This window comes from Prosopis cineraria, unplaced genomic scaffold (assembly GCF_029017545.1).
Source record: "Prosopis cineraria cultivar Desert tree isolate PC_DT_omini unplaced genomic scaffold, ASM2901754v1 PC8, whole genome shotgun sequence".
Lineage (NCBI taxonomy): Eukaryota > Viridiplantae > Streptophyta > Magnoliopsida > Fabales > Fabaceae > Prosopis > Prosopis cineraria.
The window spans coordinates 34,305,510-34,320,925 of record NW_026555339.1 but is presented as its reverse complement, the minus strand read 5'-3'; the positions used below and the strand labels follow the sequence as shown (position 1 = coordinate 34,320,925).

The 15,416-nt window shown below is 33.7% G+C and overlaps 1 protein-coding gene across 1 annotated transcript; it reads left to right on the top strand.

Moving 5' to 3' along the window:
* The first annotated feature begins 5,080 nt into the window (after positions 1-5,080).
* LOC129317982 (nuclear pore complex protein NUP96) lies at positions 5,081-15,216 on the top strand. The gene is given in 8 exon segments (XM_054962441.1): positions 5,081-5,297; positions 5,978-6,062; positions 7,814-8,437; positions 8,440-10,400; positions 10,601-10,724; positions 11,280-11,425; positions 11,995-12,092; positions 14,711-15,216. Coding segments are annotated over 6 exon segments (3,117 nt in total). The 5' UTR covers positions 5,081-5,297; positions 5,978-6,062; positions 7,814-7,848; the 3' UTR covers positions 14,910-15,216.
* The last annotated feature ends 200 nt before the right edge of the window (positions 15,217-15,416 follow it).

Below are 15,416 nucleotides of genomic sequence, written 5' to 3'. Positions count from 1 at the left end.
AAAAAAAAAATGCGGTAAAACTTTTTCCATTCTTGAACTCTAGTTTAATGTGTTCATTCTTGTGACTTGAACTCTAGGCCCACTAAATATTTTTTCTATTCATTTTCTTTCATTTCTTTTTTCCTAATTTATATTATATAAACTAAACAAATAATTTACTTTATACAAAGTAGATTTTAGAGTCCTACTTTAAAATTAAGGTAAAGAAAAAGACAGAAGACATGCATCCACTTAGATGGGAGTCAATTTAAAACTCTCAGTATAAACCATGTTGAAGCTAGTGATTGGAGAATGAATGTCCCTTGCTATCACCAAGTTAAATAACCTCTAGCCAAGAGTTAATTCAAGAAATCTATCTTAAGTGATGTAGAGCCAAACTAGAGAGACCCCTGAGAAAGAGCATATGAAAAAAAGTAGAAAATCGATTCCTCATTTTGACATCCAAATGCACGTTTTTTGTTGAAAAACAAATGGTATCTTTGAAGAATATTATTGATAGGCAAAGCTTCATAAAAAAGCTTTTAAAGAAAGACAAAGCATTTTGGAAGAAAGTTTAATCTTCCAAAAAAAGGGCAATGAGAAATTATCATGACAAAGGTGCTCAATTCCCTTGCAATTGATTTAAATTCATCCTTAGCATTGTAAGAACTAGACGCACATTCTTTTTATATCAACCAGTCATGTTCCACGTTGCCCTGGGAGAGAGATAGGGAGTTGGAGGGAATGATAACGATAAATGATAAATAATTTGCACCCTTCAGATAAAGGTGCAAGAGGTCTTCTTAATTAACAATTTGCATACGGTAAATTAAGTTCAAGGCATCGACATTCCATTTTAAAAGGACCCGGGGGGGGGGGGAGTTGGAGGGAACGATAATGATAAATGATAAATAATATAAAAAGTTGTGCGGTGAACAAATGTTATAAATAATAAATAAATGTTAATCAGTCAATAATAATTTAGTCCATAACTCATAAAATACTCCAAATCTCCTGATCAATTTGAAGACTTTGGTTGGTCTGTAAGTATTATTTTAAGAAAATGATAATAAAATTCTTTTAAAATATATAAATGACAATTTAGTCATTTGAAACATAATAATTTCACTGAAATACTCAGGGACTTTTCTGTTATTAATGAATTTATTTAAATGATTAAATTGCTCTTATAAAAAATAAAATGATTCACAATTTTTTTAAATAAGCACAACTTTTTTTATATTCGCAATAATGTAATAATAAATTATAACTTCACATGTTAAATTTCTAATTTACTGTTGCACTATTGTAAATATAAAAAAGAAAGTTGTGATTATTTAAACAAAATTTGTGAATTATTTTATTTTTAGCAAGAATAATTTGATTATTTATATAAATTCATTAATGACAAATAAGTTCTTAGAAACTTTAGTAAAATTATATCATTTTAAGAGACAAAATTGTTATATATATATTTTAGAAAAATTTTATTACCATTTGTTTGTTGGAGGAATTTTAGTCTCATTAAATCATAATTTAACTCATCTAAACTTCACTTTATTAAAGAAAAGGAATTTTTTTTATCAGCAATATTATTATTATTATTTATTTGCGTTCTTAAACGTGTGAAGTGTGGATTCACTCAATTCAGTAATGCATTCTCTTATATCGGCATCGTCGCCTATTGCCACCCAAAGAAATTGGCTTAATTGAAAACTCAAGTCCGAGACGCAGAGCACTGGTATTGGTGACCGATCTGATCCGAGCACAACTCCTCGTGACGTCCATCAATGGTAAAGCTCTGAAGCACGAAACTGTCACTGGGCTGGTTCGACCTTCCTAGTCTTCCCTCCTTCAGCATTGGAAACGGCGAAAGCACGCTGGAAATCAGAGGCTAAGCAATGAAGCCAATAGCAGGCGTATTCCTTCAATTTCCCAACCGTATCTGACTATGTATTGTCTTTAAATAAATACTGGTAATAATTCTGAGACGCCGGAATATGTCTCCTGGCTAGGGGTGGGAGTCAAAGTAAGTCCGACTCTGGAGGGCTCAATTTATAAAACTTGATTATTTAAAATTTAATTTAATTTTAAGATTTGACTCTAATTTACAGGGCTTAAGGTAGAGTTGGCCAAAAAGACCAACATGACCTTGTAGGGCTGGCCCTTGAAAGGCTCGGGCCTTAAAAGGGCCCGAGTTCCCTTTAAGATCTTGATATTCGAAGCCCGACCCTTGACATAGCAGGCTCAGGGTCGGCCTTATGGGCTTTAAGGGCCCTTTTAACTATTTTTATTTTTTTTAATTTTTTAATCAAATAAAAAATTACTTCATTCTAATATAATGCCCAATCAAGAAAGGTACAAAAAAAAACTAACTAAATAATATCTAAATGAACTAAAAACACAAATAAAATAATAGCAATGCAATAAGCAATGAATCGGCTAAGCCAACAAACACTCAATCGAAATTAGAAGAGTAAATGTTGAATTGAATGAATCATTATCATGGATCTAGATGAATTAGGGAATTTAAGGTTGTATTTTTTTTAGAAAATAGCAGCCAAGGATTTCTGTATGAAATTTATATCAATTAAGAATCAATTATTGTCAAAATCTGAATGAAAAATAAGCTATAATGAACTATTATTAATTTAAAATGAGTTGTTATTAAAACTTAAATGAATACTTATTGATAAAGGCTAACCCGAATCCACAAGTATCCACTCGAATTTTGACAACAAGTGATCTTTGACTGATATAATTTTTAATAAGTGATTCTTTATTTCTATTTTTCCTTTTTTTTTGCCTTCCATTCTTAGTAAATATGGGCTGATATGTGATGTAGAGTAAGATTTAATTTAATTTTTTTAAATTTAAAAAGAGTAAAAATTATGAGAATTAATTAAAAAAATATGTATATGCGGACTTAAACGGGCTAGCCCGTTTAAACCTGATTTATCATTTTAGAGTGCTATTTATAAGCTCGACTCTACTGTTATAAAGGCTTAAATAGGTTAGTCCGACGGGCTTGGCCTGTTTTCTCGACTCTAGCTTAAGGGCCCTTGAGCCCTATTTTTTGAAAAAGAATTTAACATTTTAATTTAAGCAGAATATTTTAACATTTAATATAAAATTTGATAAAAATTTAAAATTTTAAATTTAAGACTTCGTCAATGTAAATTTAAATTTTTCTTCTCATCATCAAAAAATAAAATATTAAATTCGTCAGATATAGGTCCACTTGTTGAAGATGGAGATGGAAAGTTAATTTTAATTATCTCTGCAATTTCTTCCTTATCACTTATAATTAATATTAACTAAATTGTATTATTATCAATCAAATATATGTATGTATATGTATATATATAAAATAACTTAGTTTATCGGGGTTTAAAAGGTCATCCAGGCCCAAGCCCTTTTTCACAAGGCTCATCAGAGTCAGGTCTTCAAGCCCAATTCCTTTAAAAAAAAATTAATTTCTAAAGTCCAAACTCTTATTTAAATAAGACTTTTAGTCTTGGCCTTTTAGGTTGTCCTTATTCCCAACTTTACTCTGGTGCATTCCACATTGATAATTGGAATTTTTTTTCGGCATGACTCGGTGCTTTTGGTGTTTGATAACCAAACATCTTTTTAGGTGCATTTAAATTAAGGATGTTTAGTTTGTACTTGTCTCGATTAGCCTAGTAACATTCTGATCATATCAATATAAGTCTCGTCTCGACTTGAAAACAATCAGGATAGGATAAGAAAAGAGTTCAGGATGGGATGAGATACAAGATTAACATCGGGACATCCCGTCCTATCTCAAATATTATAAATATTATTTTTATTTTCAATATATACATTAAATATATTAATTGCATTAATATAATTTATATTTATATTAATTATATCAATTATAATTTCACTACCTGTAATTCTTATATAAAATTAAAATATTTTATATTGATATTTTTAATGATATAGAGTAAATAGGATGATATGTTTCTTTATAATATATTAATTATATTAATATAATTTATTCTTATATCTATCTATTTAATAACTTTTATTTATATCATATATCTTGTTTTATTTTTAGAAGAATAATTAGCTTAGCACATCTCAACTAAGGTAGAAAAATAATGATTTGATGTTGTGCTTAACTTGCATGTTGTTGCTGTTCTTATAGCTTAGAAATCACTTGTAATTGCTATCATGATGTGTAATTGTGATTAATGTAATTCAATCATTGGCTTTAAATTGTTGTAATTTATGTATTTTTGTTGTTTTGATTTTAAACTTAATAAATTATATGATTTAAAGTTTTAATGAATGTTGTTACCCAAATCTTTCTCTGATATTGTCTTATTTATCAGGATGGCGGGACGTCTCAATCTCGATTGGTTCCTGACGGGACGGGATGACTTTCAAAATAAGATGGGATATAAGAGAAAAATTCAATCTCAATTTTTTTCTTGGGATAGGACACAAGATCCATCCTGTCATGTGAGCACCTCTAATTTGAATGCTCAATTTAAAAATATTGAGGTATTACTTATCTCAATGGAGCTGTGCTTGTGGTGGCCTTATCCGAGACCACCAATGTAATTGAATAAAAAGTTTTACCAAATACCTTGGTTATTTTCCTAATTCTACCGCTGAGCTCTAGGCCATCTTTTGACGGACTTTTTCTTTGTTGGAGATACAAATTCCCTTATATCAATGTTTACTCCGACTCCCTTAAAACTCTATTTCTTATTTAGCACTACCAAAGCCTTGATCATCCCTTATACAATACCCTAATGAAAATCAAAGATCGTGTCATAAAAGACTGGATTGTCAACTTCAACCCTATGTTTAGAGAAGACAATAAATATGCAGACTAACTTGTTCATTAAGTGTCGAATGACAACAACAATAACATCTTCATTTTTTAAGACCCTCTGTTAGAATGTAACACTTTTGTACATTTTAATTTGAATTAGTTTTGCATAATTTTTTCTATGGTCTTATATTTAAAAGAGAAAAATATATCGAGGTACTGGGGTGGTGCTTGATTTCACCAAAGTGATGTGCTCACTTATGTCATAAAAAAATTAAAACCCAATTAACTGCAGAAGAGCCCGTGCTCGATTCTCCTGCTAAGACGCCCGCCTATCTCCGCGCGAAGAAGAGGGGGGCTATGCGATGCCCACTCGCTCTCTCTACTTGGGGCTTAGGCTTAGCGTAGCTTATTTCTCGCCAAATCTCTGTCTTGACCTCAGCTTATTCTCTTTCTTCACCTTTTCTTAGTGCGCGCCATCGCTCCCTCTAGTCGGGTCTTCTTCAATAAGGTAATCTTCTCACTCCCTTCGTCCTCGCATTTTTGTCAACTAGTTAGACTAAGTTACTGACGATACCAGAGATTCTTCTTCTGTGCGCTTTCATCGCATCGCTGCTTGATTCTCTTCACTTTCTACTTTCTTGTCTGAAACCAATAATGCCGGTTCTGTTGGATACCGCCCAAGCTTCTTGCTCCTTTCGATTTCGTGCCATTTCTCTTTCCCACTCTCTCGGTCCGTGAGACCTTATGTAGCCGTTGTTGGCGGCTACGCGCCACTGTGATACTGCCACCTGTTATCAATTCTAAGTTGAGCATCTTCCCTAACACGGGACGAATCAAAAGGCGAAATTTAGTTGTGGGGGCACATTCTGATGTGATAATAGGTCGAATTTCATTACTTATGGCTCTAAATTATGTATATGAGCATGTGGATAAAGGGAATTATCTAATTGTAGCTGAACAAGTGATTAGGATGACTCATTTTTCGTTAAATTATGTGGTCCTCTGAAAATGTCGTCCTAACAATTAGTTTCAAGAGTTATCACTCACTCATTTTTCGTTGAATCCCTCACGCGGTAAGCGGGTTCTGTAGTAATTATATATGTGCTTTATTTTAAATTAGTTTGAATATATGCCTTTCCTTGAATTCATTACTATTGACTCGTACTTCATGAATTCTGGGTTCTGTAGGAACAGTCTTGTTTTCTATGAGTGGGTAGGAACAATTAGTTCCAAGAGTTATCACTCACTCATTTTTCGTTGAATCCCTCACGCGGTAAGCGGGTTCTGTAGTAATTATATATGTGCTTTATTTTAAATTAGTTTGAATATATGCCTTTCCTTGAATTCATTACTATTGACTCTTACTTCATGAATTCTGGGTTCTGTAGGAACAGTCTTGTTTTCTATGAGTGGGTAGGAAGTTTAGTGCTTGTGTTTTGCATCTCAGGCAATGTCCCAATGAAAAAGAATTATCGCCTGGAAACCAGAAGTATTTCATATAGCTAGAAGTTTAAACAGAAGTTGTTCATATTGTTAGATAGTAATTATATATATGCCCTTCAAGGACTAAATGTTCATATAGCAAGAAGTTTAAACGGAAGTTGTTCATATAGCTAGCTATTTGTTTGATTCTTTCAACCAGTGATTTTTCTCATGACTGAAGTTTAGTACTTGTTAGTATTGTCATTTCTAGCCTAATGGGATTTAAAGTTTTGGTATTAGTGGATTTCACTTCAGAGTACTTGCTTGGTTTGCTTATTTCAAACTACTCAATATATATATATATATATGTATCTTGTAAAAGTTATTGACTTGTGTTACTTTATTTTTTTTCATCATACAAGCATGCAGATTCAATGTAATAATTATATTAAAAAATGAAAGAGAAATCATTAGTAATTGAAATGTGAAGGTTGTTTCCTGTCTTGAATTCTATCTTCATCTTAACTGTCAGTGCAAGACTTCCAGCTCGGTAGGGTTGAATTTTCAGGGAAAAACTCTGTTGTGAATAAGTTATTTTTATTCCCTGTATTGTTTCTACTTTTATGTCTCTGCCTTTCATGCTTTCTTTGGTTTTGATGAAATAGACGTGCAACAATCTGTCATCCATATGCAGCTGAAGGTTCCTAATTTTACTGGAGAGAGATACAGAGATTCAAAAAGTTTTTGTTATCATTTAGAGATTGTTTGGTGCCCTTTGTTTGCTATACCCAGTGATATTTGTCAAACGAGAAATATGATTATTAGTTAATTTGGTCATGGTTTATTGCTAAATTAGAAAGAAAAGAAAATTTGAATACTTAATTATTTAGAAACAAAGTGATGCTGCACAATTTATTGAAAACATCTGAGGGAAGCATGAACAGATGCTTGCTGTTTAATTGCCTTTATCTGACTTTGTTATGTGACACTACATAAGTAGATTAGGTTTCAGTTTTGTGTTGGTAAATAGAATTTTTTTTTTCTTTTTTTGGTTTCTTCAATTGTATATATTTGGCTTCGTCAAATTTCAGGGTTCACTTTGCAAGATGTACTTGAATAATTGCAAATGACATGATGGTTTTTGGTCCAGCGTTGCCAACTCAAGTCGTGACTTGATTAATGAAACCAAAATGCCCTCACCACAGAAAGCCAAACGTTTGAGTGGCACATAATGGTTTTGATGTTTATCATTACAAGTCATTGAACTCAATTCCCAAATTAATTTTTGATATATGAATAGATTGCAAAACTAGTCTTCTGTTTTTCTAGTGGTAATTGTCAAGTTTAATTTTGAGATAAAGAATGGCTTAGAAACTATCCTCCATATACAATGTATAATTTCTTACTGACCAACAATAGGGTTAGTTGTTTTGGCATTACCTTGATTCGTGGTGGTTTCATTAGATGCAATATCCACAAGTCATTATCTTATTGGTCATGGTTCCAAACACTTGCTCTCTGGCAAGCTTCTTTTGAATCTTTATTCCTGTTTTAACAATTCTCTTCTAAGAATATTAATTTGATCTACTTTTCTCACTTCAGGGGATTTTGTTGGATGTGGTTGTTTGAAAAGCAGCATGTCACCTGGTGCTGGCTGTGTGATGGAATGTAACACAGGAGGGGTACCTGATTCATGCATTCTATTTAATTGCCAGAAAAGAGGGGTTTCTGAAAATATTGTTACTTCATCAAGTGAGATAATGAGGGATATTCTACATTGCCTGCCTATATTGAACTCATCAGATTATTATATGAAACCATCTCTTGAGGAGTTATTGACTCAGGAGCTCCGAGATCCTGGTTATTGTAGCCGTGTTCCTGATTTCACCATTGGGAGATTTGGTTATGGATCTGTCAGGTATCTTAAGAACACTGATGTTAGGGGTTTAAATCTAGAGGAAATTGTGAAGATTCGTAAGCATGAGATAATTGTATACAACGACGAAATTGATAAGCCGGCAGTTGGTCAGGGCCTTAACAAAGAGGCTGAGGTAGTTCTGATACTAGACAGTAGATCATTGAAGTCTAAGGAGTGCCAGGGAAATGATTTACTAAGTAAATTAAAACAGAGTGCTGAGAGACAAGGAGCACAATTTATATCCTTTGATCCAGTGACTGGTGAATGGAGATTCTTAGTTGAACACTTTAGTAGATTTGGATTTAGTGAAGGGATGAAGAAGATGTGGTTATGGATGATTCTGCTGCAGTTCAAGATCCTGATCAGATGGATGATGCTGAGATATATGATGATAAAGAAACACCAAATTTCGATGAAGTTGAACTATCTCATTCTCTTCCTGCACATCTTAGGCTTGACCCAGTAAAAATGAGAGAAATGAGATTACTGATGTTTCCTGATGAAGATGAAGCGGATGAATTAAGTCAGAAATCATCTCTTGGTAAAGAGCATGCAAGACCTTTACACAACTCTGCCCATCCTGTGTCCTATAGATCTAGCCCTCCAGGTCCACGAAAAATTCCACTGGCACTGCTTGAATATAAACACGGGAGTTTTGATTCAAGCCCTCCTGGAGCCATTCTGATGGCTCAACAACATAAAGGGATGCCTCTTAGAACAATTAAAGCAGGTTTTAAACTAGATATGAAACATGAAACTCCAATATCTGGAAACTATGCTCGCAACATAGTTGATGCTGGCTTATTCATGGGTAGGTCATTTCGAGTAGGTTGGGGACCAAATGGCATTCTTGTACATACAGGTGCACCTGTAGGAAGTGATAGAGATCCCAGGGTATTGTCATCTGTGGTCAACTTGGAGAAAGTTGCTTTTGATAAAGTGGTTAGGGATGAAAATGACAAAGTGAATGAGGAGCTTGTGGACTTTGTGTTTGATACTCCATTAAATTTTCACAAGGGAATAAACCATGCCATGAAAGAAGTTCATGTAGGGGCATGCAAGCTGAGGTTTCAAAAGCTGGAAGCTAATCGTACAATGCTCTCGGAGATTTCTCATGGGTACTGTGATATCATTGAGAGGCAATTGGCTGTTCCCGGGTTATCTTCTTCTGCTCGATTGGTTTTGACACACCAAGTAATGGCCTGGGAATTGATCAGGGTTCTTTTTTCTGATCGGCAACAAAAAGGACAAGTGGAATCTTTGGGTGCTGATAATGAGGAAGATATGATGCAGGATACGAAGGAAGTTGGTCGAGATATTGAGCCAGAAGCACTCCCTCTTATGAGAAGGGCAGAGTTCAGTTATTGGTTGCAAGAGAGTGTTTCCTATCATGTTCAAAATCAAATAAGCTCTTTGAATGAAACTGATTATCTACAAAATATTTTTGTCCTCCTGACTGGGAGGCAGCTGGATGCTGCTGCGCAATTGGCTGTGTCCAGAGGAGATGTAAGGTTGGCTGTTTTGTTAAGTCAGGCTGGTGGTTCAACTCTGAATCGTTTGGATGTTGCCAGGCAACTTGATCTTTGGAGAATCAATAGGCTGGATTTTAGTTTCATTGAGAAGAGCAGATTAAGGCTTTATGAGTTGATAGCAGGGAATATACATGGTGCCTTGTTTGATGTTAGTCTTGATTGGAGGAGGTTCTTGGGTTTATTGATGTGGTACCAATTACCGCCTGATTCATCAATGCCCATTATTTTTGAGACTTATAAACATCTTCTTGACAAAGGAAGGGCTCCATATCCTCTTCCTCTTTATATTGATGAAGTACCCCCAAATGAGGCAATCAACTGGAACTCAAATAATCACTTTGATCTGTCATTTTATCTCATGCTTCTTCATGCCAGTCAGGAGACAGATTTCAGCTTTCTGAAGTCCATGTTCAGCGCCCTTTCTTCAACCCCTGATCCACTTGATTATCATATGATCTGGCATCAATTTGCAGTCTTAGAAGCAGTTGGTGTTATCAGTTCCAATGATCTTCATATTCTAGACATGGGATTTGTGTCTCAGTTGTTGTGTTCAGGGAAATGCCACTGGGCCATATATGTGGTCCTTCACTTGCCCTATTGTCATGATTACCCATATCTTCATGTAAATCTGATACGAGAAATATTGTTCCAGTACTGTGAAACTTGGGGTTCTGATACTTCTCAACGTCAATTCATTGAGAACTTGGGCATTCCTTTGGAATGGCTACACGAGGCTATGGTATAGATAATTTTTTTCCCTTGGCATGAGATTAAACCTTGATGAGGTTCTTAGGTCATATAATTAATTCCAGTAAAATCACATCAATATTTTTTCTAGTGTTTGTAACTGATTGTGGTTTTCTTCTGCTTCAAAAGCCTTGTAAGTTCTAGGTTTTTTGATAAGCCTCTTTGGTTGAATATATTGTTTTCCTAATGCAGGCAATTTATTACAACTATCATGGAGATCTCTCAAAATCTCTTGAGCACTTTCTTGAGTGTGCAAATTGGCAGAAAGCACATTCTGTTTTTGTAACTTCAGTTGCTCATAAATTATTCTTGTCTGGTAAGCTATAATTCTATTCCTTGCTAAACAAGCTACTGAATGTTAGTAAATGCTCACTGGTGATCTGTGCCCTGCTTTATTTTGTCAACTTCTAATAATTGCTGGGATGCTTGTTGTGGACCTTTTCGTTATTAGTTGTTTTTATGATTTTTGTAAAATCAGATGAGTTAATATTGTAGTTAAAGACTGAAATGATTTGAATTTTACTTGCAAATAACGTTGGCTGATTCTTACGTTGATTGTTTTTCATAACACCAGTATTTGAAATGAAGTACATGGAAAATAACCATCAAACTAAAGTGAACATTATGCTTAAATTAGTTGGAAATGAAAGATGAATTATATTATTTGCTGTGTCATTCACTTTTTAAATCGAAGAATTATCAAGCATTCGGCTGTTTGTTTCTGATTACTTTAATTATCACTAAGACTTGCTTTAATTGCTAAGACTTGTTTGATTATCAAGTCATCACCCAATAGCAGAAAAAATGCCTCAGCTTTTTCAGTAGCTTCATATATGTGCAATGTAAGTAAGTTCCCATGTATCTTGTGCAGCTAAACACACAGAGATATGGAGGATTGCAACTTCCATGGAGGGTCATAAATCTGAAATTGATAACTGGGAGTTTGGTGCTGGGGTTTATATTTCATTCTATCTTATGAGGAATTCACTTCAAGAAGACAATTCTATGACTGAATTGGTATGGAAGTTAAATTATAAATGTACATCATATATGAGAACTTATTAACAAGACAAATGATCATTTATTTGAATAGTGATTGCTTCTGTAATTCAATGTGCATCTGGTGTAAGGGTATTGAGTATAAACTGTAATTAAGGTTTGCACTGACTTGAACCTGAGCCTGGCTTTGTCTGTGGAAAACCTGTGTTAGGCGTATATCATCCCGTTATGATGACATTCTGGGGCACATCACATGTGGTAGTGGAGAAAGAACTTACGTCACTGTTGTTTCTTTGGGCTATAAATTCATTTCGTATGTTTCTGATTGTTGGAAATTCTACATGAGATATTCATCTTAGTATGCCTAATAAAGTCAGGTAATCATGTGTTAATAGTTTATGCAACATAATCTTAACATTTTGGAGATGCTTGGCAAGTATGACGATATTAGCTTTTGCTGGTATTCTGTTGCATTTGCCTCTAGAACAGGCGATTGGGCACACAGAATCAGAATTTCTAATGTTGCCACACTATTTTTGTAATTTATTTCTCTGGGCAAAAAATCACTTGTTTTCCTTTTTTCCCAGGATTCTCTTCAGAGTAAAAATGCTGCTTGTCGGGATTTTATCAGTCAGCTAAATGAATTCTTGGCTTTTTGGGGTTCCAGATTACCTGTTGATGCTAGGTATATGTTTACTGTCCTTTGTGAAATAAAATTTTTAACATATCTGTTTGTACTGCTTGATAAGATATTGTAGGCTTTTATAATTTATAATGACCTGCTTGCATAGCTCAGGTTCTGATATCATGTGCTGGTTTTTGAATACCTTCTAAAATCTTTTTTGCCTGGAATTGCCAATTGCTTATTTGTTAAGAAAAAGAAACCAAACCATAGGGCGTAGAGATTTAGGGTTTAACAATCCATTTTAAGTCATTTTATTGAATAGCAATCATATACATCTGTAGAAGATAAATGGAGAATAGATTCCATTTCCAGCTAAACGTGTGATTTGATGCTACTCATCTTTTAAGCAAAATGGAGTATTTAAGTTAATCCTAAACATGAGGATGGATTGATGTCACCTAATCTCATATTGCTGTTCTTGTCCTCATGTTTTTGAGTTAAGGTTTAATTTTGCCCCTATACTTACTTTTTAAGAGTGTTGGGTACCTTATACTCTTAAGTGGGGCAATTTTACCCCTGAACTATTTTTTTGAGGAGCAAAAAACTCCCTCTGTTAATGAACCATTGACTTTGTTGTTATATGCTGACGTGGCATGTGGGGCCCACGCACAGTAACAGGTAAGACTCTGACCATGTTCTTTGGTGCTGATATGCCCCTGAACTCTTTTTTCAGGAGTGCAGAGTACCCTAACGTCTTTTTCTACGAGCATTGGGTACCTGGAAATCTTATTAAAATAAAATTTAATAAATATTGCCAAAATATTAAATATTTTCATATTTAATAATTTAAATATTATTATTTATAAATATTCATTCAAAATTTATAAATTACTTTTTAAATATTAACAACTGAAACTAGCATTTTATAAATTTACAAATAACTTCTTATTTTTTATATATCAATCTTTGATCTTTTTTTCGAGATATTACCCAAATTGTTACCTTTTTGTGCATGTTGGAATTTACTTATATTTTTAATATTGGTTAGGTTTCTTTATTTTTTTTGGTCAACTGCAAGCTTCCTTCAAAATATTGCACAACCCAAATTTAATATTATCTATACATTGCAGTATTAAGAGTAAAATTAGAAATATGACAATTAGGACCAACAAAATGACAACAACAATGTTTATTTGAAAGACATCGTTTATTCCATTAATGTACTACAAAAAAAGTTACTTAAGAAGAAAAAAATGGAGAGATAAGAAAAAGTTTCTTCATTAATTTGGAGGTTTATTCCCTTCATTTTTAATACAAAATTGCAAAATATTAAAAGTATTAAAATATTAAATTAGGTGGTGTATTGTATCTCTTAATTAATAATATTTCTAAAAGCTTAATAAATGATAGAGCACAATGGCGTCTTGCAATCCATGTAGCCGACCCCACCTAGTGGGATAAAGGCTTGTTGTTGTTGTTGTTTATTGTTTTAAATAATAATATTTAAATTATTTAATATTTAATATTTTTATATTTATTAAATTTTATTTTAACAATACTTCAAGGTGCCTAATGCTCTCAGAAAAAAACTTTAGGATGCTTAGCGATTTTGGAAAAAGAGCTGAGGGGGGCAAATTAGCATTAAAAGACATGGTTAAAGTCTTACATGTCATTGTGTGTGAACCCCACACACAAGTCACGTCAGCATATGATGGTAGAGTTAATGTTTCATTGATAGAAGGGATTTTTTTGCCCTTAAAAAAAATAGTTCAGAGGTAAAATTGTCCTATTTAAGAGTATAAGGTGCTCAGTATTCTTAAAAAGTAAATAGAAGGGCAACATTGGACCTTAATTCTATGCTTTTTCCTTGGTTAACCGTTCAACTTGACAATGGATTGATTCCATTGATATTGTTTTCAAGCTTGAGACTTGTATCAGAATTGTTGTGTTTTGAAGAGGCGAGAAAGAATAAGAAGGGGAGAGGAGAAGGCATGCAAGACCACAAGAGAGAGAAGTAGGATGAAACTAATTCATTTTTTAACCCGAATTTTTTATTATGTTGTTTGCAATTTTGGATATCCTGTAATGGGATTACTATTGTTCTTGTTCTTCAATTTTAGAATTGGTTTCCCCCTCAAGTTTGGAGATTTAGAACTTAAGTTTTAATGAATTGTCCTGGTTTAATTAAGATTGCCCTGTGCAAAAGAATATCATCTATCTTAAGATTTCTCCTTTATCATCATGGTAGGAATATTTTGAGTAAAATATGCCGGCGAAAAATGCTATTAAATTAGAAAGTGTAAGGAGTCTAGTAAGGTTTGTCATTGGGGCATTAACAATATCTGGAGAAAACATGGGAGCATAAAGTTGTTGGACTTCTTTGTCAGAGTCAAAGTGGGAATTCTTTGCATTACCCGTTTGCATTTTACTTATCTCTTTTATGCTGACACGTGATCCATGTTTTGTTTAAATACTTATTTTTGCTATCTGTGAATCTTTATTTGGTTGGTCGTATATTGTTGGTTTGCATGGGGTTCCCTTTGATTTCTTTCAAGAAATGACTTGGAAAAATACGGGACGACCTCTATGTAACTAGAAATAATTGGTCCAGTATGATTGGTTATCCATCCATCTATAAACTTTTAATTGTTATATCTTCATATTTACCGCTTTTGCAGGATGGTATATTCAAAGATGGCAGAAGAGATATCTGATCTGCTGCTATCAGCTGTCGGTGAAGGCACTACTCGCAATGATCAGTTAAGTTGCTTTGACACAGTCTCCAAGGCTCCAATTCCAGAAGACCTTCGCTCAAGACACTTGCAAGATGCTGTGTCTGTGTTCACTTGCTTTCTTTCAGAGGTGGCAACAACATAGTATTGCATATTCTCACCTTTGAGTTCTGAATTTTGAAGCAAAGTGTGAATGCTTGTTATACTATACTTTCTATTTGGATTGAGGCTGATGCCTTGTCCAAGGAGTAAAATGGTTGTATCTTGAAGGTGGCAGAAATATTCATCTCTCTAATCAAAGCATTTTGATGTTTGTTGTAGAGTAGGATTCTGAACTGACATCGAGATCAATGAGATTTATGATGTTTGTTGTTGGACTTGTATGAGATGTTCCATATTATATTGGGGTCATTTGTAAAATTGGATCGAACCAGTTGGCTGGACGTACGATATTACAATCTCTGCATGGTTCTGTCCAATTGTTATTTTAAATTTTGAAATATAAGACTTTCTACAAATTGCCTTGTAACATGAAACGAATGTAGCAATTTTTTTTTTTAAATGCTGGACAAAGCCCGGACACTTTATCAATCATCAGTGATATAAGAGGGAAAAGCCTACCATATCCCAAGGAATGCCTTCTGCGTTGTAA